We start from the raw sequence: 16,876 nt of genomic DNA, 5'->3' as shown, positions 1-16,876 counted from the left end.
TGCCTTCTTCCCATCTCGCAGTGCCTTGTTCCAGCTTCTCCCCCTTGCCCCCTCTTTTATTCTCCCTGTGCCCCCATGATGCTGTGGGGACGGAGGAGCCGCCGTGGCACAGAGATCAGACTTGACACCATCAGCTTCACCCACACATTCTGGCTGTATTCACATAAGCTGTCTTCTGCAGCTTTCCCTAAGCTCTACAATACACATCCTGCAGGATGATTTGGCCCTGGGCATGTCACGGTCCTTCCGGCAGTCCTGGTCACTGTAGGATGGCCTCACATAGGTGTTCTTCCCCCCGATACGTGCCTACATGGTGCCATGTCCAACCCCAACACAGTTCCTCGCTGTACAGCTCTGTGAGCAGAACGTCCCTGTGGTGCTGCTCCTATGGGCTGCCCATCACCTCGAGCTCTCCCACCACACGCTCCCTTGACTTCACCTTCACCAAGAGGGATGGCTGCTGGGCTCTGGGCTGCAAAGCAGACACTGCATAAACTTAGGATCACAGAATCATTATGGTTGGAAAAGACCTCTGAGAGACCATCCAGTCCAACCCCAACCCACCGTGCCCACTGACTGCATCCCTCAGTGCCACATCTCCACAACAAACACTTCCAGGGCTGGCTACGGTCAGGCCTGCAACGTGTGGGCGAGAACACGGCACAGAACCACGCATCATCCCCTTACATGAGATGTGCTCCCTGTGGCCACGGACATCTTGCTTCCAAGTCCCACTGTGCTTTGCTTTCAGTGCGTACCAGCGTGCCATACCTTCCCTCCACGTTCTTTGGAAGAGTGAGCACGGTTGGGCAGCTCCTTTTCCTTTCTCTTCTCCCCGTTCTCTGCAAGGCTCTGGATAAAAAAAATGGAAAATCATCTTTGCATCCTTGCAGGAGCTGCCTTGGTTGTTCTCACACTGACGTTTCCTACCCCAGCACTCCCACCTTGCGCTGCCGTGCTGCCTTTTTCAACCTCTTCTCCTGGCCCAGCTCTGCCCTCGTCCTCTCCAGAGCCTCTCTCAGCAGAGCTTTCTCTTCTGCTTCCCTGTAGACTTCATCTTCCAGTCTCAGCATCTCTTCCTGGCATGTTTGCAGGGACTCTTGGTTCAGCCTTTGGGAAACACCAATGTGGGTCTTTGACCACCACCCCAGCCCCTCTCTTCCTGCCTGGACCAAGATGAAACCTCCATTCATGGTTTTCCCCCTGTGCACCCCATATGGACACCCCATTGATGCTGCCTTGGCTGTGGTCCCTTCCCTGGCATTTCAGAGCCCATCTCCAACATACCCAAAGCAGAGCCCAGCGTCCGTGGAGTGGGGTTGTGGATTCCTGCTGCCCCATTAAGCCATAATGTGCTACAGGCTCTCACACCATCACTCCTGGGAGGAATCCCCATCACCTTGCTGTACCTGAGCTGCTCAATGCTGGTCTCACACTCTTGGAGCCTTTCCTCCTTCCTTTCCAGGCGATCCTTCAGCTTGCTGATCCTCTCATACAACAGCCCCAGTTCCCTCCGTCTCTGCTGCCCCACTTTTTCCCTTTCTTCCTGGGGAAGATGCTCCATGGGCTGCATTCCTTCCAGCTCCTTCATATTCATCAGCCCTCCCAGAGCACAGATTAAGTCAAGGTACTGCAAAAAGAATAGAGGATGAATTATTTACCAGACCTGCCAAGTCTTACTTCAAAAACGATTGCTGCTCTCAGCCATCTGCTCCCACTCCGCTTTCGTCTTTCGAGAGATTCAGATCCTGCATGTAAACCTATTTGTGCACTCCCAGTTTCAATTCTACATTGCTTCCCCTCTTAAGGAGTTACCCAGATGGGTTCATTCATTTGATCACTGGGAAGATGATGCCCCACATTATGGAGTGTTCCACAGCAGGGGGTTGGAACTGGATGATCTTGGAGGTCCCTCCCAACCCGACCATTCCATGCTTCAATGATTCTTTTACCACATCTGCTGCAGACGTACCATCCTCTCGCTGAGCTCTGAGTCCTCCAACCCTTCCATGCTCACGGCCCCACATGAGCTCCCATCAGGAAGTTGGCCCAGACACTGCGCAGAAGCGACATGCTGATTGAGCTCCCTGCACACTGATGTGCACACATCCACACCTCCCTCCTGGTTTCTTTTCCCTCTTGTATCCCAAGGGCTTGATGTTCCCATTCCATTGAACATCTTTACACCAATGTCTACTTACCTTGCTGCACTTGAATTCTGCACCTGGCAGTGGAGTTGGTTTCACTTTGAGTCCTGCTTTCTGGGAGACCTTCTCTGGTAGGGCTGCCTTCTGCACCACGAGCAGCTCTCTGGCCCTGCCCATGACAGCTGAAGGAAACCAAGCACCATGGAATCATGAAGCTGAGGTTGCCCCATTCCTGGCAATGCCCAAGGCCAGGTTGGATTGGGCAGCCTGATCCGGTGGAAGGGCAACCAGCCCACGGCACTGAGTTGGAATTTGGTGACCTTTAAGGTCTCTTCCAACCCAACCGTTCCAATTCTATGATACAACACCGGCTCTGAGACTTGCCAGGTGCAAAGGCTCCAGCCAGGCCTGCAGTTGCATCTTCCATTCCTACCAAAGGCACATCACACTGTGCTTACCAGCAGCCTGTGTCTTCTCCAGCACCTTGATCCTCTCCCGGAGCTCCGCCAAGCCTTCTTTTTGCCGTTGGATCGTCTCCTCGTGCCTGAGGCCTCTGCATCTCACACCCAGGTTGGCCAGGTCCAATGCCAGCTCCTAGAAGTCCAAGCCCGGATGGTTCTCACCCAACCCAACCATTTATCCACAATCTCACACGTTATTCCCTTTTACAACACATCTGTGCACTCACACTCACATTTCACCCTCCCAGCCCCACCAGCACGACGACTGACGTTACAGAACAGGGTGAGCACCCAATTAAAACCCTAATGAGAGCTGCCAGCTGCCACCGTGATCTCACCATCTTCACACTGCAGTGACAACTTATTCTCCTCTGGAGGATTTCTAGCTTCGTGTTTCTCACCACCTCTTGCTGAGAAGGAGGAAGGCACTGCCTCCTGCTCCCATCTAGCCATGAGTCACCGCTTGGCCAACACGAACCCTTCCAGCTGGCACCATGTCTGCCGCTGTTTCGGTACAGCCTGTACCATTTCTGCAGTCCCTCCATCTGCTGCTGGAACCACCTTTGATTTATTCAGTTCTTTAAGACTCAGGAATTCAGATGGTGATTCAGCACAGCATGGGAGAACTAGGACTGTTTCTCCCTTTCCTGCACAAGAAAATACAGCTCCCAAACGCTCACCCCAACCTACTTTTGCCGACATCCATTGTGGAGCAAGGTTGGGAAAGGGATGGAAGAGTTACAGATCTTTCAGGGAGCTGTTACAACTCTAATTGCCAATTACAGCTGCCGTTAGCATACACAACATCTGACTTTTTCAACGTGTCCCTGCAGGATTACCTGCTCAGAGGATTCCTCTGGTGTGGCAGGAATAGCCTGCGCCTGTGGAAGCATCTCCAGCTCTTCTGCCATTCGTCGAGATGCATCCTTGAGTGCTTTGCAGTCCTCTTGGGCTTCCCTGTGCCAAGAGACAGCAACCACGGTGTATGTCAGAGCATAGCACCAAGCAGGGATTTCATTACAAGTCCATTTGCACGAGCTCCTCACCATCTCGCCTTCAGAACATGGGACGTTTCCATAGAGTTAACGTAGCTTAGCTCGATTCGTTCATACTCAAACCTATCTTTTGCCCCATGGAAGTTACCAACATGCACTCAACTCTTGGGAATCCACAGGCCATCACCTCCCAGCAGGTCCTACCTTAACTCTGCAGCTGCTGCTTGAAGCTCTCGATCCTTCTTTGCCACGAGGTCTGACATCTTCAACAGCTTCCCCCTGAGCATGCCCAGCTCACGCTCCTGGCTTTTCACGCGGTGCAGGCTCTGCTCCAGCTCTGCCTTCTGCTTCTCACTGAGCTCTCCTAAGCACAGCAGAGTTGCCATGGGTTCATGACTCTCTCTGTGTTCAGCACAGCAGCATCTGTAGTTCGGTTTGACGGTTGAACCAGATGATCTTGGTGGACTTTTCCAAGCTTACTATGATTACTATGACTATGATTCTGCGACACGGTTTAGTGGGCAGGGTGGTGATGGGTTGGCAGTTGGACTTGAGATCTCAGTGGTCTTTTCCAATTTTAATGATTTTATGATTCTATGAAATTTACATGGCCAAAGGGAATGGACATCCTGCTTAACCCAGGGCTGAACAACAGCATCATTTAGGAAAGTGGGTCTATTTCCTACTACCTGTGCATGCCTTTCTCCTACTTAGCCTTGCCATAGCTCTGCAGGAATGGGAACAGGCTGGATATCACACACACAGCTCACCAACCTCTCATGTCTGACATCCTGGCCCTGGTTTCTGAGAGCTCCTTCGTTAATCCCACAATGGCAGCCTCTTTGGCCTGGAGTAAGCTCTGCATGGCAGCCAGCTCTTCTCTGAAATTTGTGAGAAAGATACTCACAAATCTCATAGCTTCCAAGAAAAATTCACTTTGCAGAATCTGTGCTTGCCTCAGCCCCCACCCAGGACAACCCACGGGCAGGCAGCACTTACTGCTGTGCTGAGATCATCCCCTTTAGCTCCTCAAAGCTCTGCTCTCGATAACTTCTGTTCTCTAACACCCTCCAAAATAGAGCAAGCACTCGCAGGCACTTACAGACCACAGCAATGAGACTCTCTGGCCTCCTGGGAAGCTCCTGATGTAGACCTGCAGGCATCATCCTCAAGTCCTATGGGGAATGATGGAAGAGGTCTTAGCAGCAACACCCATAGGCCAGACGCTTGTGTCTATCTTGGCTGCTCAGATCCAGGACCAACCAGGCTGTGAGAACACACTGGGTTCTGCAGCCTTATGAAGGCAATGCTCCATATATCCTCTCCTTTGTGACATCTTCACGTCCCCATCTCTGGAGACACTCAAGGTGGAGGGGCTCTGAGCACTGATGGAGCTGTAGGTGTCCCTGTTCACTGCAGGGGGTTGGACCAGATGACCTTTATGGTTCCTTCCAACTCCAACCATTCTATGGTTCTATGATCTCTGAAGACCACAACCAGCCTCTCTTTGGCACGCCATGTCTCCTGGGCTATTGTAGCAGTGTTTACACAATTCCTTAGGTCCTTCTTGGCACAGGTTCACTTCTGCTTTCTTGAGGGCAAAGAGCCCTTCTCCAGTGGGAAGGCCCTATCCATGCCAATGGTGCACCACCAAAAGTCACCAAATACCCTGAACAATGAATGGCAGCTCACAGTGAGACAGAGCCTTCACAGTATCACAGGGCTCTTTCTGTGTTCTGACCATCCTCACTGCTCTGTCTCTATTTGCCCCTCCACTTGCTGTGGGTACCCCCCGCCCAGCACCCACACAACCCTCAGCTACCTTTTATTCTTTCCACAAGCACAACGTTTTCCTCCTTTAGTGCCTTTTGCTGCTGCTCGGCCTCCAGCAATCTGTCTTCTAACGCAACAATTGTCCGAGAGTGTTGCTTAATTTGCTCTTTATATTCTGCTATTTCTTCCTGCATTTTCCATTTCAGTACCTCTCTCTCATCCTGGAGGATCTTGAGCTGCTCGTCTTGCACGAGTACCTGCTGCTTTAGCATCATCTAGGAAACAAGACGTGTGATTTCAGTTGTACACGTTATTCTGCAGAAACACGATGAGCATCACCAGCCAGGAATGAGGAAAGTTTGTGCAAGAGAACCGTATCTATGCCACATCCTCTGTGCAAAGTAGGGTTGCTGGAACTACCTCTTGGGTTGTGGTTTCCTCTAGGTCGTGCACAGCTTCTTGCAGTTTGAGATCCGTCACCTCCTGCTCTTTGGACTTCCCTTCAATTATCTACAAGAGGAAAAGAGCAATGCTCAAGAAGATCGTAGAGACATGAACGTTGGAAAAGGCCTCTAAGATCACTAAATCCAACACCCACGATGCCTGTTAAATACGTGCCACATCTCCACATTGAACACCTCCAGGTGTTACTCCACCACCTCGCTGGGCAGCCTGTGCCAATTCCCACCTCTCTTTCTGAGACACATCCAAACAGAGCCTCCCCTGGCACAACTTAAAGCCATCACCTCTCATCCTATTGAAGGTGGATCTCCAACCATATACCTCTATGTGTGTTTTCATGTGTGAGAGTAAAATATCCACCAAGAGATCCTGAAAACACTGCCAGTCCCATTGGAAACCAGTTCTGCTTTGCCTCCCACACACGTGACGGACCTCAGCCATACTTCTCAGGTGGCTCTCCAAGTCCTGGATCCTCTTCTTTTCTTCATCCAAGCATTGCTTGTGCTTCTCCTTCTCCTTCAGAACAGTGCTCTCCAGAATCTGAGATTGAACAGCCCACGTTTTCAGTGAAGATAAAATCATAGAGTAAGGCAAACTAACTTGATTTAGGTGAGGAAAGCAATTCATAGGATCGTTGCCCTGTTGTGGGACAACTGCCCCCACACATTTTGATTTTGGGGCTATAGACTTCTTCCTCTTACTAAGCAACACTGTTACATAGAACCTTTTTGTCTTTGGAAGAGGCCTTTTTCTGAAAAACAACCACGCTGCCATACCTTTGCCTTCTCCTCCTCCTTTTCCAATATAATCTGATTGATTTTTATCTGTAGGTCTTGCTCGTGTTTAGCTTTCAGCTCTTCCAGGCGCTCCTGCAGCAGAGCATCCCGTGACTCCTGGACCTCCTCTAATTGGGCCTGTGGGGAAACAGCAGAAACTTCTGCTGACAGAAAGGCGTTGGCAGCAGAGCAAAACAAAGCAAACAAAACAAAGCAGAGCCCACTGCACCTTGTGTGCACGCACCAACAAACAATTCAGAAGAGAGCCACAAAGTCCAACTCGTCCATTCAGCAACATGGACACAAGAGATTCCCCTCTTAAGATGAGGACATTGTCTTTTCTACTCTTAGGCCTTATCTGGAGCTCCAGGGGTCTCTGCTACTGCACGTTTCTTATTGAGTTTCTACACTGGCTCTCTTCACTGTATCTCCATGTTCACCAATGGTGGTCAGTGGTTCACCCATTCCCAACTGCATGTACACGTATCTACACACATGCACACATTTTAACCTGCAACATTTCATTCCTTCGTTCAGTTTCCTGATACTTTTCCAACAACCTCTTGAGACAAGCTGTCAATCCTGCAAAAGCAAACAGGGTATTACTTGTAGGGGCTTTTTGGACATCTCATTTTTGACACCATCAGGCTTCTTATTCAAATCTAGCACTGATGAAATTACTGCCATCCCTCAGACATTTCAGGGAGATTGAAAAAAGCCCAGATTCTCACTGGGAGATTACATTTTCCTTATCAAACTCTGTTACAATCGCTGCAAAGATTCATTTCCAACATGCCACCAGGGAAATAAAACACTACAACTGAATAACAACGATGGCAAGTCATAGAATCATCGAATGGCTTGGGTTGGAAGAGACCTCAAAGACTGAAGAACCATAGGATGTTTGGGTTGGAAGGGGCCCCAAGGATTATAGAACCAGAGGATGACTGGCTTAGAAGGGATCTCAAAGATCATAGACCCACAGAATGGTTGGGCTGAAAGGGATCTCAAAGATTATAGAACCATAGGATGGTTGGGTTGGAAGGGACCTCCAAGATCATCCAGCTCCAGCTTCCCAAACTCAATTTGCAGACAATACAGTGCACACATGAACACCCACCGACCTCTGGGACCCCAATGGGGAGAAAAGAGTTGGGATGCCCCATGGGGCAGGCACCTTTCTTGGAGGTGGGCAGCTCCAGCCCCGTGTTTGCCAGCAGCAGTTCTGCTTCCTGCAGCCAGGACAGGACCACATGTGTGATTTCCACCACTGCTGCATGTATGTCCAACACCAATGGGTCCACAAGCATGGCCTCCAGCTTGCTGAGCTCACTCCTCAAGCTGCTGCTGCAGAATGAGGCCCTCAGGAATACCTACAAAGAATAAAACCCATCAATGTGCCAGCCTCCACAATTCACATAACTGACAAACCACCTAAGATTTACCCATTCGCTGAGAGCTTTCATTCAATAATATCTTTGGGTAGGAGCAGCACAGGGGAGGATGCTGGAGTGGTAGGTTCTATTCCATTCAAACCAGTGCTTTCTGAGGGCTAAGCTCACCTCTCACAAGGCTTCCTACTGCTGATGCACAGGCATAACCTTGTCTCTGACCTGTCCTCAGGCCAACAGAACTCCTTGTGCCCCTTATCTCCCAGCTGGAATGTTGTGAACAGAATTTAAATGATTGACCTGGAGCTCATGCAGTGATTTTTTGAACACCTCCACATTTTCAGTCATCTCCTTTTCCTTCGAGAGCTTGGAACTTATTTCCTCCTGGAGGCACTTCTCTCGTGCCTGACTTTGTTGGTGTTCCTCCCAGATATGCTGGACCTTCTTGACTACCTGCCAAAGGAGAACAAAGCACCATGCACCATTCTTCAGCTGAGGAACCATAGAAGGAGTGGGTTGGAGGAGACCATGAAGCCCACTCTCCTGCCATGGGCTGGTTTCCCCCAACCATCTCAGGCTGCCCAGAGCCCATCCATGACCTTGGGAACCTCCAGAGATGGGGCACCCACAGCTCCCTGGGCACCCACTGGGGCCAGAGACATACGTGGCAGTGACAAAAGCCTTCTGCAGTTGGTTGGCCACACTGGGTGAGCTCCTGGGCTTTTCCCAGTGAAAGCTCCAGGATTCCAGCCAAGCTCTGGAGGAGATGGAGAAGAGCCAAACTTTTTTTATGTTATGGTGCACGGCCATTCATCTGGAGTGGCTACACTTGTAATATGTGAAGCTGGCTGGTGCTGTGCCTGTTCTGCAGTATCCTCAAACCCTAACGGGTTTTGGAGGCTCTGAGCATCTCTGAGATGGTCTCTGCACTCACCTGCTGCACTGTGATGGCCTTCCCTGCCTCTCCTGCTGCTTGTGGGCTGCACACTCGCATCACTTGGCTTTTGAAAGACTCTAGCTGCAGCAGAGATTAACACAGGAAAACAATAATCACTGAGAATCAACAAAGACTCCACTTCAGTGCCCTACAAAACCCTACAACAATCAACACTGAGAGCACCTTGGACCACGACCATCCTCTACCACCACAGAAGAAATCCTTCTGACAAGCCCTTCATGCTGAGCCTCCTGACCAGGTATAATCTGAGTTCAGTGCTCAGTACTTCCTTCCCCGAACTCACAATCTGCCTTCCACAGATGCCCTTTCCCACGAGGGAAGCAGCACTTTCAGTGCCTGCAGCCCACACCACAGGAACACCTCATCCCTCTCCCCTACCTGCCCTTGGGCCCGATCCACATCAGACTTCAGCAGCCTCTCCCTGCGCCCCATCTCCTGCAGCTGCAGGGATTTCCTTTCGCAGGTGCTTTTCAACTCCTCTTCCACCTGCAACAACAGAAGCATTTCAATATCAAAGCTCTACCAGTTGGGCTTCTACATAGCCCAGCTAGCCACCGTTCCCATCAGATGGATGAGCTGCTACTTTGGGTGCTGGGGTTCACCTTGACTTTTTCTGCCAGCTGTGTTTGGATGGCTTTCTGCTCGCTGTGGTACTTCTGAACCTCTTCCTGCAATCCCTTCAGATCACATTCCAGCTCTCCGATGCGCTGCAAGAGTCCAGGACAGCAGAAAGTTTCTCTAGAGGAGCTCACTCGAGAATGAAGGACAAGCAAGACATTCTACCCATCTCTCTCATTTCATTTACTCTGCTATTTTATTCCAACCTATTTTTACAGCTGATAGATTGATAGGTTATATCTTATGGCAGTGTCATCATAGGATGTCTTGGTTTGGAAGGGATCTCAAAGATCACAGAACCATAGGATGGTTGGGTTGGAAGGGACCTCAAATATCATCCAGTTCCAACCCTTTGCCATGGGATGGCTGCCTCCCCATCAGCTCAGGTTGCCCAAAATCCCACCCAACCTGGCTTTGAGCACCACCAGGCATGGAACATCCACAACATCTTTAGGCAACCTGTGCCATGGCCTCACCACATCCTGCACTGCAATGTAATATTCCATTTTTGCCAGGAGCTGACATTTACTCTACTTTGCTATGAAAGTTCAATCCTTTTCTTTACAGGAGTAGGATTCACAACACTTCTCTCACAGTGTCATATCACCCCAAACCAACTAGAAACTCACTTTTTGGTAGGCAGCCATTTCCCTCTCTTCAAGTTCACGCTTCATTTCCTCTTTAATTCTAGAGCACTGGAACAAACAGCAACCGAGGGAAAAAATTAGCAGGCTGGTCAGGTACTGTCATTTCTGCTGGAGATGTCAACACATCCTTCAGTCCTTTAGCACAGGGAAGTGCTCAGCTGCCTGATGGCCAGTTGATGAGTGGGAGTGCCCATGGTAGGGCAATCATGGCATCAAGAGCACGACGGCAACGACACGTTAACAGGCCCATATCTAATCATAGTTTGGCTGGGAGAGGAAAAATGCTGTCCAGGCAGCTTTCTGTAAGGGAAAAAACCAGGCTTGGCTGCAGGGAGCATCGCTAAGAGCGGGTTTCCATGGCTCCTCAGCAGGATCTTGGCACCGGTGCCCAGAGCACACAAACAGCCACAGTGTTCCCGAAATTCAGGTCACTGAGTACCTGCACGAACAACAAGGAGGGGAATTCATCTGGGGAACCCGACACCTTGCTGTGGGCATTTTGCAGTGTGCAAAGGCAGAGACACAGCCCTGCACTTACTGCGCTTGTGCTCAAAGAGCTGCTGGCCATGGAACCATAGAATCGTTAAGGCTGGAAAAGACCTCTGAGATCATCAAGTCCAACCCCAGCCCATCCCACCATACCAACTGGCCACGTCCCTTAGTACAGCATCTAAACTTTTCTTGAGCACCCCAACATCACCTCCATGGGCAGCCTGTGCCACTGCATCACCGCTCTTTCAGTAAAGAGATTTTTCCTAATATCCAACGATTCCTTAACAGAGAGGAACACGACCCTTCTGATCTTCCTTTTCCATGCCAACCCACCTATGAGACCAGCACTGGGGACACTAACCTTGGCAGACACAGCTGCCAGCTGGTTGTCCTTTTCTCTGTTTGCCTTTTTTGTTTTTTCCACCTCCTGCTTGAGCTGCTGAATTTTCTGTTCTTTCACAGCAATCTCCCTTTGCAGGCTGGTCACGAGGCCTGATAACAACAATGTAGGGAGATGAAAACCAAGCATTTCCCTGCAGAAGCCCTCTGGGCACTGAGTGGCAAGCCTCCATCTCTGACAACTGCACAACTTGGAGTGCAGATCTGGCTCCTGGCACGCCGTGCTGGACATCATCCCACAGCAGCATCATTAGTGAGTCCCCATGAGCCCTGCAGCATATGCTCCCTGGAGGATGAGCAGCTCTGATGGATCAGTTTCCGTTACCTCTCTATGTCAGGGCAATTTTTAGGAGGCACTGCAAAGTATCTATTACCAGAACATCCTTGCAAATGTGGGGTCACCTTCCAGAGCCAGTCCTCAGGTGCTCACAGCCCCTGCAAGGAGTTCTACCGAGGGAGAAAATACCTGTGGTCAAAGCGTGATCCCTCTTTAGCTTCTCACTTTCTCTTCTCAGGCTTCTCATCTCCAGGTCTCTTTCCTGAAGGGAATGGCTATAAACTTCACTCGAGCCCTTCTGCAGGTTGCTGATCTGAAACAGAGGACAATGCACACACTCCACCAGCAAACTTTTAGCTCCAGTGACCTTTCTTTTGCTTTAAGCTCAAAGGCAGCACTTCCTAAGCCCCACAAAGAGCTCCCTGTTATCTGAAAGGCTTCAGCTTGCCATGAACCCCCTCCCAGTCTCAGTTCTTGCAGAACAGCATGGTTGACCTGATGGCATTAAAGGAGAAACCCCTCCGGGTTACAATAACTCCTCCCATAGGACACCTGTGCCCATTTGGCCATGGCATACCTGCTCCTTTAAGGCTTTGATCTCTTCTGTTTTGGCCCTGATTTCTCCCTCAAAGGTTAGAAGCCTCTGGGTCAGCTCCACGTCATTTCTCACAGCAGCCATGCTCTTGGCCATCGATGCCAGTTCCCCCTGAAGGTCCCTTATCACCGTATCCTTCTGCTTTGATTCTGCTTCAAAAGCAGACAGACGGCCGATTTCCTTTTCCAGGCTCAGCAGTTTTTCATCCTGCAGGTAGATTCCGTCTGTTGGTCAGCAGATCTACGATTCTATGACTTTGCACAGCCCCAGCAGAACCATGGGGCAAACCCCTTGCCCTCTCCCCAGCATCACCTTTTCTTGCAGGGAGCAATCCGTGCTGTGAATCCCCAGGAAAGGGTCTCCCATCCCACTGCTGCTTGAGTTGGTGGTCCAGGCTGAATGAAAGCAGAGAAAATAGCAGAAAACCTGCAGGATTGGGGCTCATTGCATCTCCCTCCCTTGTCTAAAAACCATTCTAGGGCAGTAGTCAATTCTTAGTTCGTACTCTGAGCAAAAGCCACTCATCTGGCACTAAAAAGACCCTTACCAATAGAGCCTACAGAAGAGAAAGGAGCCATGCACTTCTGGGGAGCTTCAAAAAAAACCCACAGACACATACAGACACAGTGGATGAAGGCTCCTTTGGTATTTCAACACCAGTTTCAAAAGCAGTTGGGTTTTTTGGCCAACCCCAAAGAAAGACACTCTACATTCACTGCTTACAGCACAGGAAGAGTTAAAAGATTAACACACACTGATTCTCTTGGCTCTATTTCACAAACCAAATGATGTGATCAAACCTGGGTGGATGTGCTGTAACACATTCTCTATAGAACTCCTGTAAGGTCTCTCTACTCTGCCCAGGATCCTATTTTCAGCTGGATGCCAAAGGCCTACACTGCTGGGAGCTTCACTCCCATTACTCTCTGTGGAATTCCATGTTGTGCACATGGCTTTATGGTCTGCATAGCAATGTTCTTTGCTCTGGAGTATTATTTTGGTTGTTTGTTAATGACTTTGTCTTGCTAATGGCTGTTAATAACGGCAAAACCCCCATAAACTGTTGAAATACAGCTTTGACCTTGGGGTGATTCCATTGGATATTAGGAAAACTTCTCTGAAAGGGTGGTTGGGCATTGGCACAGCTGTCCAGAGAGGTGGGGGGGTCACCGACCCTGCAGGTGTTCAGTGTGGAGATGTGGCACTGAGGAACGTGGTTGGTGGGCAGCTCTGATGGTTGGCAGATGATCGGACTGGATGGTCTGAGAGGTTCTTTTCCAACCGGAATGATTCTGTGATCCTACGATTCTATCAGGAGTTGGGCTCTGTGACCCTTCCAACTTGGGATATTCAATGGAACCACACAAATCACGGTGCAATTTGCTACAACCAGAAGAAGCCTCTTCCCATCCTACTGTTCCACCAGTTCATCCCATGAGCCTTCACCTTTGCTCCACCACTGCACGCTCCGCCTTTAAGAAACACATCAGATACGGATCTCTTTCACGTTCCTTTACTCAAGGCAGCCTGTGACTGCACAGCCAAGGAACCAACCCACTGCTTCAGTCAGGAGACCAGAATAGGTGCATGAGTCAGCGACGGAGATAAAGCCATCGCTGCTCCACATCGCGCACGAGGAACAAGGAAGAGGAAATGTCACCCTAACTTACCCAGGAAATGGCATTCCCCAGTGTTTTTTCACAGCACCTTTCTCAACCAACCCAAATGCCACTGCTAGCACGCAGGGTCCAATTAGCTTTGCTTGGTAAGGAATCACAACTAACTGGCTGTGATGCTCATCATTTACTAGCGTGCATCAAAACCGCCTCTGCTCAGATTAGCCCTGTTTGATGCTGAGAACCAACAGTCCCTTGAGTGTCACAGCAAAATCTTTCCTGCAGCCATATGGAAGTACCTGGCCTCTCTGCAGGCAGCTGGTTGAGCGCATCCATTGGGATGGTTATGGTTGCACTCCTGGTCCACGCACTTACGGGTCGCTTGCGGAGTGGTGGATGGGGTGTGGGGCCAACCCAGGTGCTGGAGCCACGCTGGGATTGCAGCAAGGGGAGGTGGGCACCATGCTGGGGCTCTGCAGCCTCCTGTCCAGCCCATGACGTGCAACACTGTGCCAGCGGGTAGGAGGGTTTCTGTTGGGGAACAGGACTGTGTTGTTAGTAAGGGGTAGGAGTTTTTTAAGCCCTTTTTCTGCAACATGAGCAGCTTAGCGGGAAAGGTAGAGAGAGCCAGCCTGCTTTACATGCTGTTATACATTCAGAGCTTGGGATTTATTTTTCATAATGGAGGACTTCGCTCTTGTGGCTGGGTGCTCCTCTTCTTCAGAGCGTGTTCATCCTTAATACCACTGAAAATGAGAGAGAGGCCTCCCTACATTAAACACTGTAAACACTTCACACAGCGAAGTGGAGAAGTGATTTACTCTCTGCAGTCAGTGGTGTCAGGCTTCAAAGCTGTTCTATCAAAGGAGGATCGTCAAGCCCAGAGCAATAAAGAGGCACTGACAATGCTTTTTCTGTGCCACTGTGCACAACTACATTTTTGTGTGCAGGCTGCATGTTTGCTTTTGGAAATCAAAGTGCTGGGTGTTCCAGATGGAACAAACTTCACCTGCACAGCCTTAGCCCGCCAGGTGAATGGATTCATCCTGCAAAAATGCATTTTCTCCTCTCGGGCTGAGCGTTCTGGGCACGTTCGTGGGGTCATCTTCCAACACAAAGAACCTTGTTGAGTCCAAAAGCAGCATCTGAGTACACAGGCTGCCATTCATTCACCTTGATCCCAGGCTGGGCTGCCAGGCACGCAGGTTTCCAGCACCGTTCTCAATCTCTGTTTTCTTAGGATTCCTCAAGAGCCAGGACAATAAAAATAAATGCGATTGTATTGATTTTAAGTACTTTTAACCCACATGCACTACTGACATCCTGAGATGGCCCTATTCCCAGGAATAGAAGACTTCCACTAGATTTGACCCCGTATTTACAATTGCTTTGGATTTCTGTTGTTTCCACAGGTCAAGCTGTGATGCTCTGGCCTTGCTGTGCGGAACAGAGCCTGCAGTTGTGCACGGCACTACCAAGAAAAGCACCAACAGTGTATTTGCTTATTAATTTGCTCTCATTTGGACCTTTAACGCTAGCATCTAAGGAAAGACTCAATGGAAAATTCAGTTGAAAGAGACCTAAAGCCCATTTCCCAATGCTTTCACACCTTCCCAAGACCTATCTCCACAAGATGGGCTTGCCATCGGAAATCTGCTCCATGCTTCCTTCACCCCACCGAGTTGCCTGAATTTCTTCAGCAGAGGGAGCTCCAGCTTTTTATTTCTTGATGATTTAAGACTAAAAGCCCGAGAGCATGACACCCCCTTGACATCACATAAAACCACACGCCCATTTTGGAGCCTGCCTTTACCTGGGGGACTCCATCCACCACCAGCTCAAAGGATGCTCCCTGAGCTCCGAAGCGCAGGATGTCTCCTGGTCTCACGTGTACGGCCGCGTTCTGCACCTGGCAGCCATTCACAAAGGTGCCCTGTGGGGAATTGAGGTCCTGCAGGACGAATCCACTCTCCCACCCGGTGAACTCGAGGGCTGCGTGGTGCTCCTCTGCCCCTGCAGACTGACAGCAGCAAACAGTGGGAAAAACCTTGGAGAGCAATTGGGGCTGCGTTACCGGTGCGGATTTGCCCAGCCCTCTGGTGATCTTGGAAGTCTTTGCCAACCTTATATCACAGAATCGTAGAACCCTTCATGCTGGAAGGGACCTAAAGATCATCAGGTCCAAATCCCCGGCGCTGAGCAGGGACACCCACTGCTCCATCAGCTCTCAGAGCCCCTCCAGCCTGACCTCGGGTGTCTGCACAGATTTGGCACTTAGGCTTGCAGTGTGTCACCCTCCTTACATCCGAAGCACGAAAATGGGCAGTTAAGCCCCTGTGCTGGGATTACACCCTTGCTAATGCCAGCATTGCCATGCCCCTTCTCTCCCTCTAATTTCTGACACCTTTCCCATCCATCATCCACCCTCACGGCATGCTCACCCCTACCTTCAGGATGATGTCTGACCCTTCGTGTTTCCCTATCGTGGTTCTTTGCTGTTTGAGTTGAAAACACTCCTCCGAGCTCCTCAGGAATGCTCTCATGGCCTCGAAGACCAAAGCAAAATAAATCTTACTTAGTTAGCAACCCCCCATAACTGCAAACAACTCCAGCACCCCTCACACCACTCTTCCTGCAATAAAAGCCATAACGTTATTGACAGAGCCTCCCTTTGCTCCTCCCTGCACCCACGGTAGCCAGGGAAACCTCTGTGACACCAAAACCCGGCCGCTTTCCTTCTTGTTTGTTTTGCTCAGTTTTTTTGTTGGTTTTTTTTTTTTTTTTGCCCTTTATCCAAGCAACAGGCACAACACAGCTCTGTGTCATTGCAGCTCCTTGTTTCTCCAAGGACATCGCTTCTCCCCGTATTGAAACACAGTTTGTCATGCAGCCTACCTGGTTTGACCATGTCACAGTATATATATGTATATATCTTTTGCTTTTTCTCTTGTTTTTCACCTCCTGCAATGGGTTACACCATGTGGCCCACGAGGGCCCTTTAGCTTGTGGGGCTTCCTCCGCTGTGGAGAGGGGATTAATGGGGTTTAATTAAATGGAGATCGAAGCCTGGGGTGCTGTGAGTAGGTTTGAATGCCGACATGATGGCCTGGTGCATCCACAGGGCCCTGGGCACCATTTTGTAGGGCTTCCCCCCCCCCCCCCCCCCCCCCATCCCTGTCACCATGGCAACCAAGCCGCCATGATGGCCGCCATTAGGGGTGAAGGCCAGGCCTCCCTCCTCACACCACCGTCCTCCTTCGCACACAGAC

At 50.2% G+C, this 16,876-nt stretch overlaps 1 protein-coding gene across 1 annotated transcript; it reads right to left on the bottom strand.

Annotated features, from left to right (window-relative positions):
- Positions 1-385: 385 nt before the first annotated feature.
- Positions 386-16,150, bottom strand: FHAD1 (forkhead associated phosphopeptide binding domain 1; the record flags this gene model as incomplete). The annotated part of the gene is given in 29 exon segments (XM_079545532.1): positions 386-472; positions 772-852; positions 945-1,110; positions 1,410-1,630; positions 1,973-2,056; positions 2,202-2,329; positions 2,606-2,741; positions 3,448-3,565; positions 3,808-3,967; positions 4,378-4,484; positions 4,706-4,778; positions 5,426-5,651; positions 5,797-5,886; positions 6,271-6,378; positions 6,615-6,740; positions 7,117-7,196; positions 7,792-7,987; positions 8,306-8,458; positions 8,940-9,023; positions 9,342-9,449; positions 9,566-9,670; positions 10,211-10,276; positions 11,082-11,212; positions 11,586-11,709; positions 11,974-12,198; positions 12,304-12,386; positions 13,907-14,138; positions 15,421-15,627; positions 16,055-16,150. Coding segments are annotated over 29 exon segments (3,801 nt in total).
- Positions 16,151-16,876: the final 726 nt, after the last annotated feature.

This window comes from Tetrao urogallus, assembly GCF_951394365.1.
Source record: "Tetrao urogallus genome assembly, chromosome: 21".
NCBI lineage: Eukaryota > Metazoa > Chordata > Aves > Galliformes > Phasianidae > Tetrao > Tetrao urogallus.
This window is presented reverse-complemented; position numbering and strand designations above follow the sequence as displayed.